The sequence below is a fragment of the Sorex fumeus genome, unplaced genomic scaffold (genome assembly GCF_029834395.1).
Source record: "Sorex fumeus unplaced genomic scaffold, SorFum_2.1 ptg000107l, whole genome shotgun sequence".
Classification (NCBI taxonomy): Eukaryota; Metazoa; Chordata; class Mammalia; order Eulipotyphla; family Soricidae; genus Sorex; species Sorex fumeus.
Window position 1 is genome coordinate 1,437,044 of NW_026606164.1, and position 12,463 is coordinate 1,449,506.

General features: G+C 64.1%; 2 protein-coding genes across 5 annotated transcripts in view; both read left to right on the top strand.

Annotated features, from left to right (window-relative positions):
• DPP6 (dipeptidyl peptidase like 6) overlaps positions 1-12,463 on the top strand; it is a 507,074-nt gene that overhangs the window by 396,408 nt on the left and 98,203 nt on the right. The window lies entirely within an intron of this gene.
• On the top strand, positions 1,801-4,478 carry EN2 (engrailed homeobox 2). The gene is made up of 2 exons (XM_056134835.1): positions 1,801-2,410; positions 4,162-4,478. Exons 1-2 carry the CDS (start codon positions 1,849-1,851, stop codon positions 4,476-4,478), a joined length of 879 nt encoding a protein of 292 aa, XP_055990810.1. The 5' UTR covers positions 1,801-1,848.

Here is a 12,463-nt window from a genome sequence, read left to right on the forward strand (position 1 = left end):
ACCCACAGCTGCTTTTTGGGATGCTTTTCCAATTTCCATTTCCAATTCTGGGGCCAGAGCAGCAGTACAGCAGGAAGGGCGCTTGCCCTGCACAAAGCTGACCCAGACTCCATCCCCAGCACTCCGGATGGTTCCTTGAGCCCTGCCAGGAGGAATTTGAGTGCAGAGCCAGGAGTAAGCACTGCTGGGGGGTGGCCCCGGGACCAGAAACAAACAAAACGAAATGTTATTTAAAGGGCAGGGGGTGCAGGAGAGATAAAGCAATTTCATGCAGTAGCTCCCCCACTCCCCGGGGTTGAGCCCTGGCCACACACGGTTCCCCGAGCACTACCAGGAGTGACCCCTGAGCACAGAACTAGGGATAAGCCCTGAGCACAGAGCCAGGAGTGAGCTCTGAGCACCCCCCCAGAGTGTGAACAACGAAGTGTTTTATGGGGAAGGTGCCTCTCCTGCACCCCCAAGGCTCCCCGGGCCCACTAGAAAGGACTCCTGAGCACAGGGCGGTAGGCCCCATCCTAGCTGGGTGTGGCCCCAAAGCAGACACAGGAGACAGCCGAGGTGTGAGGTGGGCTGTCTGCGCTGGCCAGGGAAAAGAGCACGTGGGCCAGGTGGGGAGCAGAAGTTCAAGCCGGCTCTCCGCTTAGGGAGGAGGGGACCGGGCTGCATTCTCACTTTTGGGTCCAATTGCCGCCCCCCACCCCTAGAGCCCTGCTCTCCGGGGGAAACTAACACCAGCAAGACAAAGAGATTGAGGTGAGCGCCCGTGGGGTGCCGCGCGGGGCGCAGAGAGCCTGGCGGGGCTTCTCTCGGGCTGAGCCCGGCTCCCTTCTCGGGAATAAACGCCGTCGCGCCGTCGCCGGGCCGGGCCCTCGGTTCCGCTCCGCGCCGGGGCCGCCGAGCGAGCGAGCGCGGGGCTCTCCGCAGGGGCCCGCGCCCCGCACGCCGCCCGCGCGCGCGGGGCCGGTCCGACGCGAGCGGCCCCGGCGCCCCCGCTCCGGCCGCGGACGCGGGCACGGCGCCCCCTTTGTATCTCGCCGGCTCGGTTCCGACCGGCGACGCGTTTCTGTGCGAGGAATTGTGGGATTCTCGCCCACGGCCCCCGACGCGGGGGCGCCCCGAACCCGCGCTCGCGCGGCGCGGCGCCGGCCGGCACCCCCGGCGCGGGGCGCCCCCCGCGCCCCGCCACGCGGGGACGTGGCCGGGCCCGCGCGCGGCCGCTTTAAGGGGGGGAGGGGCGCGCGGCTGTCACCGGGCGGCGGCGGCGCGTCACGTGGGCGCGCGGCGGCGCGGTCATTGGCCCGAGGCACGTGTCCCCGAGACCGGCCCGCGACGTCACTCGAGGGGGCTCGGTTAAAATAAGAACAAAAATCCGGAGCGCGAGAGCGTCCGCGGCGCCGAGCGGCGGAGTCGCAGCCCGCGCGCAGACGGCTCGCAGCGCGGGTCCCGGCCCGGCGCGCGCCCCCCATGCGCCAGGGGCCGCGGGGCGCGGCGGGGCTCGGCGGGGGCGCCCCGGCCCCCATGTGCGTGCGGGCGGCGGCGGGCGCCCCGCACCCTCGAGGCCCGGCCGGGGCGCGCAGGCGAGGGCGGCGGGGGGGCGCGAGCGGCCCGGAGGGGGCGGCCTGCATGCGCCGGCGCCGGCCCCGCGCGGCCCCCGCCGGACCCCCGTGACCGCCCGGCGCCGGCCGGACCCCCCGGCGCGCGCCGCGGGGCGCCCCCCGCTCTCGGCCGCGCGGCGGGGGCTCGGGGCGCGCCCGCCCTGGCCGCGGCCGCCGCGCCGCGCTCGCTCGGAGGACGCGGGAGCACTCGGCTGGCCGCGGGGGTGCGGGGTCCCCGGGGCGCGCGCGCGGGATGGAGGAGGATGAGCCGCAGCCCGGCGAGGCGGCGGCGGCGGCGGCGGCGCCCGAGCCCGGCGGGGACGCGGACACCGGCCGCCGGCGCGCTCGGATGCTGCCCGCGGCGCCGCCCGCGCCGGGCAACCACCAGCTCCCGCACCGCGTCACCAACTTCTTCATCGACAACATCCTGCGGCCCGAGTTCGGCCGGCGCAAGGACGCGGGGCCGGGGGGCGCGGGCCCGGGGGGCGCTCGCGGCGGCGGCGGCGGCGTCGCCGAGCAGCTCCGGGGCTCGGCCCGGGAGCCGCGGCTGAACGCGCCCTGCGCGCCCGGGGCCGGCGGCCCGCTCCCGGCCGGCGAGGGCGACGCTCCGGCCGACGGCGACGGCGGCGCCAAGAAGGCCGGCGACCCCGCGGGCGCGCTGGACGGGGCGCTCGGGGCCCGCGGCGCGGGCGCCGGGGACGTGTCGCTGAGCTCCGACTCCGACAGCTCCCAGCCCGGCGCCAACCTGGGCGCGCAGCCCATGCTCTGGCCCGCCTGGGTCTACTGCACGCGCTACTCCGACCGGCCTTCGTCGGGTGAGTCTGGGCCCGCGGGAACTTCTCCGGAGCCGGGGACCCCGGGGCGCCCCCGTCCCCAGCACACAAAGGCGCCGGCCGGCTGCCCGGCCGGCCTGGGAGCGCGCCCGGGCGGAAGGGCCGCCGCGCGCTCCGCAGCGCCCGACTTGCCGCGCTCGCTCGCTCGCTCGCTCGGGGGTCTGACCGACCGCGCGTGTCCCCGGCGGGAGCCGCGTCCCACCCCAGCGGGGCCGCCCGGGCCCCACTGCCCTGACTCGCTCCCAGGGACCCCGGAAGGAAAGTGCGGGGTCCCCTGGGCGGCCCGGAGGATGGAGGGGACCCCGCCTCCGCGCAGCGCCCACCCGGCGGGCCTGGGGGTCCCTGCCGCAGAGAGGCGCGCAGCCCCCGGCTTCCCCCGAGCTGGGCAACTCCTGGGGCAGCGGCTGCGGCCGAGAACCGCCGTGAGCGCGGGGTCCCGGCACCCCGCAGTCCTGCCGGGCCCGCGGGTCCGCACGCAGCGCCCCGCAGCCGCCCGGCCCCCTCGGCCGCGTGCGTTCCTCCGAGGAAACCAAATTTCTGCAGCTAGATCTGAAATTTGCTCCATTGTTCTGCCGCGTCCTTTGTTAATATTTAATTAACATAGAGGCCCACAATGGGCTTTGTGTGTCCAGGCGGGAGGATCCCGGCCCGCTGCCCGCCGCCCCGCGCGGTCCCTGCCTCCCCGTGCCGCTCCGTCGTCGGTCGCGGGGACGGTTCGGCGCGGTTTGCCTTTTGAAAGAAAAGGACCTAAAATTTCTGATGGGCGCGAGATCTCTTTTCTGTGAAAACGGGTCTTTTTGGAGGCCAGTTCGCGGGGCTCAGCGAGAGCGCGCGAGGAGTTTGGGGGCCGCGGCGCGCTGCCCGGGAGTGAGAGGCTGGCGGAGAGGCCGCAGGGCTGCGGCATCCCCGGCTCCGAGGCTTCCTGCACGCCTCTCCCTCCCGGGCCCCCTAAGACCAGGCTCCTCACCCCCAGATCTGCACCCGCTAAGTTCGCGCCAGGTGCCTGCCCCGCGCTGGTGACGCTCTGCGGTGAGGCCTGGGCCCAGGGCCCTGTCCCCGCCGGGAGCACAGTTTGCAAGGCGAGTCCCAGCCCCACCATTCTTTGCTTTGGGATTGGACCGCCTGCAAGGAAGGGCAGGGGGAGACCTGGGGTCTGTCCCCCACCCCCCTCACGCTCGGCCTGGCCTTGGCCCTGCTGCTTCTCCAGACACCCAGAAAACAGACTCCCCCCAGTCCGGAGCCTTAGCAAGGGCCATGTGGGGGGGGGGGACGCAAGTGTGAGCCCTGGAGGGGGGAGGGCCTCGGGAGGTCGTGAACCCTTTGCCCAAGGTCACTGGGCCCCGTGAGACCTCCCTGAGGCGCCCCAGCTGGAGGCAGCTGGAGTTGGGGCCTTGACCGGGGTGTTTGGTGGCCGTGGGGGGGGGGGCTTCTTTCACCCAGGAAGGTCGTGGCCAGGCTGGAAGGAACAATGAACTTGAGAGGCAGGCGTGGGGGGACTCCAGCCTTGTCTCTAAGCCCCCCCCCCACCCATCAGCCAGATCCCAAAGGCGGAGCCAGATGGGGGGTTCTCCCGCCAGGATTGTCCTTCCAACCCAAGACGAGACCCAGTTGGGGTGTTCCCTCCCTGGGGCCCAGCTGGACCCCCAAGCACAGCCGGGCCGAGCCCCTCCCCCAGGGCTGCGGTGACGGGAGCCCCGCGACCTTCCGCTCAGCCTCTGCCGCTCTGCCCCCAGGCCCCAGGTCCCGCAAACCAAAGAAGAAGAACCCCAACAAGGAGGACAAGCGTCCACGCACGGCCTTCACGGCCGAGCAGCTGCAGCGGCTCAAGGCCGAGTTCCAGACCAACAGGTACCTGACGGAACAGCGGCGCCAGAGCCTGGCCCAGGAGCTCAGCCTCAACGAGTCCCAGATCAAGATCTGGTTCCAGAACAAGCGGGCCAAGATCAAGAAGGCCACGGGCAGCAAGAACACGCTGGCGGTGCACCTGATGGCCCAGGGCCTCTACAACCACTCCACCACGGCCCGCGAGGGCAAGTCCGACAGCGAGTAGGCGGCAGGAGCCCCGCCAGGCACCGGGTTCGGTTCTCCAGGTGGTCTTTTGTTTGTTTACGACTACGACGGGATGATGCTGTTGAAGGTTTTCTTTCTTTTCCTTTCTTTTCTTTTTCCTTTTTTTTTTTTTGGAGGGGCTGCTGAAAGTTTGATCTTTTTAACCCCCCTGATCTTCATGATGGGACATCGAACATTTGTTTTGTTTTAATTTCAAAAGAAGAAAAAGTTAAAACAACTTGCTGAAGTCCAAAGATTTTATTGCTGCATTTCACACGACTGTGAACAGAAGAAATAGCTCCTACTTGCTCTCCGAATTCGGCCACTTTGTCTCTGCGTGTGCTAAGGGCTGCGTCGTCAGGCCCTGCCCCCAGGCCCAGCAGCGACCGGACCAGCGGACTGTGGGGTGCCCCCAGGAGTGGCCCCGCTGCCAGCCCACCCCTCGCTGCCAGCCCACCCCTCCGGGCTCTCCCCCTGCCCGGGCCTGCCCTGCCCTGTGTGCTCCGTCCTCCTCTGTTCGTCTAGTCCACCAGCGCCGACTCTCCTCCCCAGACCCGCTTTGGGTGAAGGGGCGGCCCAGGGCCCTGCTGGGACAACCATTCTCTGCCCGGTGCCCGCCCGCTCGCAGGGGTGCGGGGGCACCCCGGGACCTGCCCCGTCTTCCTCCTGCGACCGTGGCCTTTCAGAGCGGCCGCGCGTGCGTGTCCGCTGCCCAGAACACAGGCAACCTGGACTTTGAAAAGAACTCAGAAGCCTCTGGAACCTGGAGGGAGGAAGAAAAAACGTGTAAATAACCATTTCTAATCACTTTTTTTGTCTTTTCTTGTTTTTTTTAAAATATACATTTTATTTTTTGAAGGTGTGGTACAGTGTAAATTAAATATATCCAATATATCCCCTCCAAGTACATATATATATATAAGCAGACCATCTCTCTTACGTCCATGCATCCTCCGTTTGTGTGAAAGAACGGGTCCCTCTGGCCGGCCGGGCAGCCCTGGGCGCCCCGTGGCGGCAGCAGCCCCGGCCGGCTGCGATTGAGGGGACCCTCTCTTTGCCTTAAACCGCTTTATTTCCCTGCCATGAGTTTTACTTTGTACATACTAGTCTAAACCTCTTCCAGAAGGAAACTATGAAAACGAAAGCTGTAATTTAAGTTTCTGTGAGTGACCATCTGCTGCTGAGGTATGCGATGAGATACGCCTTTTTAGCAGGAAGCAAAAGGGTTTTTTTTTTCTGTTTATTTTTTTAATTTTTTTTGTTTATAAAACGTGCATTTTACAGTTCCAGTATCAAATATTTATAATCTTATAAGAAATGAATGTTTCTATTTACAACTGTGTTTATCAAAATTGTGAGCACTTCCCCTGCAGTTTTGTGTGTTTGAATTCTCCAAGATTACCTTAAATAAAAAAAGGAAAAAAAGAACTTTTTGTAAACTAGCGACTGCGGGACGTAGAGTGCCAGGACGTGTGTCTGCATCTCCCTTCTGGCCTCCGCCTGGCCCCGTCTGCGTCTCAGGGCGTGGGCAGTCCTGAGTGCTAGCGCAGGGCTGGGAGCCTCGTGCCGATGCATCTCCAAATGCCAGTCTTCCAGTGAAGAATTCCTAAATCCTAATGGTCCGCCCCAGAGGTCTCACTTCAGGAAGTGTCATGGGGGTGGGGGCCGCAGAGGAGGTCACGGGCAAGGGACTGGGAGGACAGGCAGGCGGTGGGGAAGAACCCGAGTTGCCTGACTGGAGAAATCTGGAGCCCTGGAAGTGCTGGGGTCTCGAGGTGTCAGGCCTCAGCCCCACCTGGGTGGGCATCAGCCTCTGGGCATCTTCAGGGCAGACTTTGGAGAGCTTCAAGAACTGACCCTGGAGGACCTCCGCGGCACCCACGCAGTGCAGACCAGAGGCCACAGCTGTGCCCAACAGTGGCCGCGCGCTGCTACAAACTCACCAGCGGCAGAGTCACCCCGCTGAGAGCCCTCAGGTGCGACACTGGCTGAGCTCCTGGGCCAGCTGGGTGTGAGCAGACAGTGGCGGTCCCTGCCCTCCGCCTGGGCGCTCCGGCCCACCCCAGCCTCGCAGCGAGTGGGGACAGCCAGCTTCCTGAAGAAGTATCCGCCCGCAGTTTTACGAGTTTCCCAGCGGGCTGCAGGGGCAGCCAGGCAGAGGGGCAGCTGTGCCCAGCCCCGCCGTCCTGGGCCCAGAGAGGGTCCCCTATGCCTGCCCCCGTAGGCGCCGTGGCCAGCCCAGTGCGGGCAGCGGACACCCGCTCTGGCAGGGGCCCCTTTTGTCCTTCCCGTGGCCGAAGACGGAAGGCGACGGCCTTCCAGGCAGCGAGGGACGGCGCGGCGCGGCGGACACTGGCCAGGCCCGCGGGGTTCCCGCGCACCCGGGCCAGCGGGTCGCGGCTCGGGGACGAGGCGGCGCGCGTCGTGCGGGCGCCCAGGCCTGGCCTGCGCGTCCCGCCGAGCTGGGCGGCGGCTCGGCCCGAGGCCCCGACCGTCCCGCCTCTGCCGAAAACGGCCGCCGAGCGAGCGCGCGGCCCCGGAACCCGCGCCCCGCGCCCACGTGGGACCCCCGCAGCCCCCGCGGCCGGGACGCGCGTCGGCGCGGGACTGTCACGCCGCTCGTCACCCGATGATGAGGCTTAATCAGGCGGAGTCGCCTGCGCGCGCCCGGGTGGGCGCTCCCCGGCCCCCAGCCCCCAGCCCCGGGTAGAGGGGGAACCGTTGGGCCGGGCCCTGCACCTCCTCGCCGCCTCCGGGGGGCTGAGCCCGCCTTGCCCGCAGCGCTAACGGTCACGGGCAGCGCCCGGCCTGGGCGCGGGAAGTACGGCCTGCGCGCGGCCCCTCTCCATCCCGCCCGCGCGCCCTGCTCCGCCCTTCTGTCCAGACGGGCAACTTGGCAGCGGCCGGGCCAGCGGGCACTGGCCTGGGCTTGGCGTTTGAGCGGGCGTCGGGTTCTCTCCTCCCGCCAAGTCCTTTGTCTGGAGAGGACTGTCCGGCGTCCCCCACCTCTAGCCCGCGCTGACTTCCCTTCCTCTCTCTCCTCCCCTTTCTCTGCTCTCTGGATGGGTGAGCACAGGCTGCAGCGGCCAGGGGCTTCTGTGTCGCTGTCCTTCCACCGGGGGCCCACCGGACCCACCGCTTCCCCCAACTTGGCCGGAAAGCCCTGCCCGCCCCCTCGCCTGGCCCCGGCAGGCCCCAACTCTGTCCAGGTCCGGCTACACAGCAAAGGCCCTGCAGGCCGCCCAGAGGACGGTCCCAGCCTACACCCCCAGGGGGCAGGGATCTGGGTGGAAACTGGAGAGATCTGGAGTTTCTAACTTCCATCCCATGCAGACAGAGGGGACCGCTCCCAGTGTCCCCTCCTCCCAGACTCCGGAAGTTTGCCTGGGGGGGTTACAGCTCCTTACCCAAGCGCTCCTGCAAGGGAGTTTTGCTGGGCCATGGGCCCCTGCTCCCCAGCAGATACCTCACAAGGTCACAACCTCCTGCAACACGCCCCCCCCCCCCCCCGAGTGTGCCAGTATTGGGGGCCTCCCTTTGCTCCTGGTGACCACGGTGGCCCTCAGCAGCTGCGCAGGGTGTGGGTAGGGAGGGGGCCGGGCCAAGGAGGAGCCGGCGTGTCCGGTACTAGGCCCCGGAGTGGCGTCTTTGGTTTTGATTTTTGTCTTTTGGGCCCCACCCGGTGGTGCTCAGGGCTCACTCCTGGGGATGGAACGCTCTGTCCGAGATTGAACCCGGGTTCACTGTGTGCCAGATACTGCCTCTGGGACAGCCTTGGCCTGCGTGGGCGCAGGCCAAGGCCTGGTTCTTCTGCCCAGCTAGATCCCTGTACAAGCCAGTCTCTCTGCCCTGGCCACAGTCTCTGCCACCCTCGGCTCCCAGGGCCGGTGGGAGTGTGGGGAGACAGGGCAGCTGCCCCAGACACCCCCCCATGCCCTCCCCTGGGAACAAGGGGCATTCTGAGCCTGGGTGTGGCGTGCCCCTTTGTCTGGGGGACTCTGAAGCCAGTTGCTCCCCGGGCTGAGAGCATCGCGGGTTTGATTCCATGCTAACCGGAATGAAAACTAATCCTGAGTTAATTACGTGGAGATAATTTTATAATTGTATCATTCAATTTAAGGAGCTCTGTGCTGCGAACCTCCCCTTTCCCTGGACGTCTGGAGCCTCACCCTAGGACAGTGCTCAGGGCCGTCCCTTTATTGTGGGGGGGCGGAGCTGGGCTCAGCTGTTGCCCTTACCTGGCCTCCCCCCACCCCTCCAAGGGGGGCAGCCCCGACAATCCGGAACAAAGGCGCTGGTCAGGGAGAGCCTTTCCCAGCCGGCACTCTCAGAGTAAAGGAAGCCATCTGCATTTCGATTCTGCCTGTACATGGGAGCGACACCCTGGTTGGCACTAGAGCCCCCGGGGAGAACACCACCAGGGACTTGCTGCAGGGGCTGGCCTGGGGTCCCGTTCTGTGCAGCCCCATCCCGGCACCCCCTGCACAGCCCCCACCCTTCCCAAAGGCCCCGGGAACTTCAGGAGGCGTCCGTGATGGTCACCGGGGCCCACTCTGGGGTGTTCTGGGGGACTTGCAGGGCCTGGGAGGCCGGGATATGGGGCCCGAGTGAGGAGGTCAGTTGACTGGTTCTTCCAAGGGGTCTGTCAGAGATCAGCAGGACACGTTCCCTTTGGGCACTGACCGCGCCCCCCTTTCCCATGAATGGGGCTCTTGGGGGGACCTCACCCCGTGGATCCCCAGTCTGAGGGCGAGGGCGTCCCCGCCAGCAGAGCCCGACACCCAAAGGCCCCAGCGCTGCGTGGGCGGACCCCGCAAGCCGACTTTCCATACAGGTGAGACCCGAGGGCCCCTCCCCCACCCCGGCTGCATCCACACCTTTCTCTTCTGTAAATGCTTCCTCGTCCGACTGGAATACGGAATGAGACGCCAGAGCTTTGTGGCGGAAATATAATTAAACTGGGGGAAGATGTAAAAGATGAAGGAAAGGGATGACATCAGGCCGATTTCACACTTGGCAGTCGCGGAGCTGGGCCCGGCCGGGCCTTGCCACGCACGGCAGATCAAAGTGCCCGGCACCGCTCAAAAGGCAAAAGGGGACTTAAGTATGCTAATCCCCAGGACAAATATATTTTAATCTTGTTAGAATACAAGTTAATGCTGCAGCTCGGTGGCGGAGCGTCGGACAGTAGAGACGCATTTTGATTTTAGCTATGAATGAGGAAGACCTCCTGGCTTATTCCTAGGTAGCAGAGTCAGGGTAAAAAGGGGACCCTCGACGGGCCGGAGCTCGGCTGGGCAGTGCCCGCACGCCCCTCAGCACTGCCCTGCCGGCCGAGCCCTGCCAAGACGGGGAAGCGCATCTGGCGGTGAGGAGCAGAGAAACTCGGAAATTAATTAAAGATTCTCCGAAGCAGCCGGTTCCCTTTAGGGCTGAGGTCTGACAACCACACCAATTCCTTCCCTCTCCCTCTCACTTTGATTTCTACAATGTCAATTTTCATTACTATTAATTATTTGCTGAGCACCAAGTGTGCGTTCAGTCTTGGCCAGATGAGTGAGTGGATGCACAAAACTCCCTCCCTCCTGGACGCGAGTGTGTGAGCAAGTCTGTGTGCAGTGGAGAGGGCTACGTGTGTCTGTACACAGTGGTGGGTATTATGTGTCTGCACACAGTAGAAGTCGTTAGATGTGTCGTCATGCAATGGTGGCTAGTATGTGTCTGTGCACAGTGAGTTTATTAGGTGTGTCTGTATGCAGTGGAGGTGTTCTGGGTGTGATAGTGGAGGTGTTCTGTGTGTATGTAGTGGAGGGTGTTCTGTATATATGCAGTGGAGGTGTTCTGTGTGTGTACAGTGGAGGGTGTTCTGTGTGTGTACATAGTGGAGAGTGTCCTCTGTGTGTGTGCAGTGGAGGTGTTCTGTGTGTAGCAGTGGAGGTGTTCTGTGTGTGTGTACAATGAGATGTTATGTATGTGTATACAGTGGAGGGTGTTCTGTATGTGTACAGTAGAGGGTGTTCTGTGTGTGTACAGTGGAGCGTGTTCTGTGTGTATGCAGTGGAGGTATTCTGTGTGTGTAAACAGTGGAGGTGTTCTGTGTGCGTATGCGGTGGAGGTGTTCTGGTATGTGTGTTCAGTGAAGGTGTTCTGTATTTGTACAGTGGAGGGTGTTCTCTGTGTGTATGCAGTGGAGGGTGCTCTGTGTGTGTATATGCAGTGGAGGTATTCTGTGTATGCAGTGGAAGGTGTTCTTTGTGTATACAGTGGAGGTGTTCTGTGTGTGTATGCGGTGGAGGGTGTTCTGTGAGTATACAGTGGAGTGTGTTCTCCTGTGTGTACACAGTGGAGAGTGTCCTCTGTGTGTGTATATTCAGTGGAGGGTATTCTGTGTGTTTACAGTGGAGGGTTTTCTGTGTTTGAGTACAGGGGAGATGTTCTGTGTGTGTATGCAGTGAAGGGTGTTCTGTTTGTGTATACAGTAGAGGGTGTTCTCAGTGTGTATGTAGTGGAGGGTGTTCTATGTGTGTACGGTGGATGTGTTCTTATATGCAGTGGAGGGTGTTCTGTGTGTATACATTGCAGTGTGTTCTGTGTGTGTACAGTGGAGGTGTTCTGTGTGTGTATACAGTGGAGGGTATTCTGTGTGTTTACAGTGGGGGGTTTTCTGTGTTTGTGTGCAGTGGAGGTATTCTGTGTGTACAGTGGATGGTGTTCTGTGTGTATACAGTGGAGGTGTTCTGTGCGTGTGTACACATTGGAGGTATTCTGTGTGTATACAGTTGAGTGTGTTCTCTGTGTATACAGTGGATGTGTTCTGTGTGTGTATATGCAGTGAAGAGTGTTCTGTGTGTATACACTGCAGTGTGTTCTGTGTGTATACAGTGGAAGTGTTCTGTGTGTGTATGCAGTGGAGGGTGTTCTGTGTGTGTGTATACGGTGGAGGGTATTCTCTGTGTGTATACAGTCAAGGTGTTCTCTGTGTGTATACAGTTGAGTGTGTTCTGTGTGTATGCAGTGGAGGCTGTTAGGTGCACAGAGAGTCTTGTCTGTCTGCATGCGGCCCCTGGCCTGTAGCACGGGAGTCAGAGCCACCCGCCCCTGTGGTCATCCTGGTCTGACTACAGCAGGTCCAGCTGCCCTGCGGACACCTGCCCAGCCCCCCGCAGCTGCCCCAGGGCCCGTGGCTGCCCTCAGGGGCCTCAGCCGCCCTCCTTCCGCAGGAGTGGGTGGCTCTGTGTGTGTGTGTGTGTGTGTGTGTGTGTGTGTGTGTGTGCATGTGTGTGTGCTGTGTGGATGTGCGTCCCTGGCGCAGGGGGCAGAGAGGACTGGCCGCCGTCCCCTCCTCCATGAGTGTCTGAGCCCATGTGAACTCAGGGGGGGCTCCGGGGGCCGGTTCCCCCAGGCCCAGCCCCGGCTCTCACGGATGGCCAGCTTGGCTGCTCTCGGGGTGCCGTGAGGGGCTGGCTTGGACAGCGTCGCCTGGCCGTGGTCTCCTGCTGCTGCCCCTCGGCTCCCTCTGTGCGGGGGTCCAGCCACCACGGTGCCGCTCAGGCTCGGGGGTCTGGCAGGTCACACAGCTCCTCAGGCTTGGGGTCAGAGTGGGGCACCTCAGGCCGCCCCTGGTCTGTGAACCCCCGACCCTGGTCGGCCTCACTTCTCCAGAGCAGACCAGGGCCCTGGGCCTGTCCCCCAGCTGGGGAGAAGCTTGGACTGTCCCCGTAAACATGGAGCCCCGTGTGGCTCCAGGCCCGGCCACTGGTCGAGGTCTCAGAGGGGCCTCCGACAGGGACCCTGGCCCCTAGAGCCCCCCAGGCGCTCACACAGGGTCCAGGACACGTAGTTGAGAGCGCTGGGCACAGGCAAGGGACAGGAGTCAGACACCGCCCACTGCCCGCACAGAGCTGGCCACAGGGCCACAGGCCCACAGTAGCCGCGACGGCAAGGGGAGCCCCAGTGCAGGGCACTGAGCCCTGGCCCTGGCCCTGA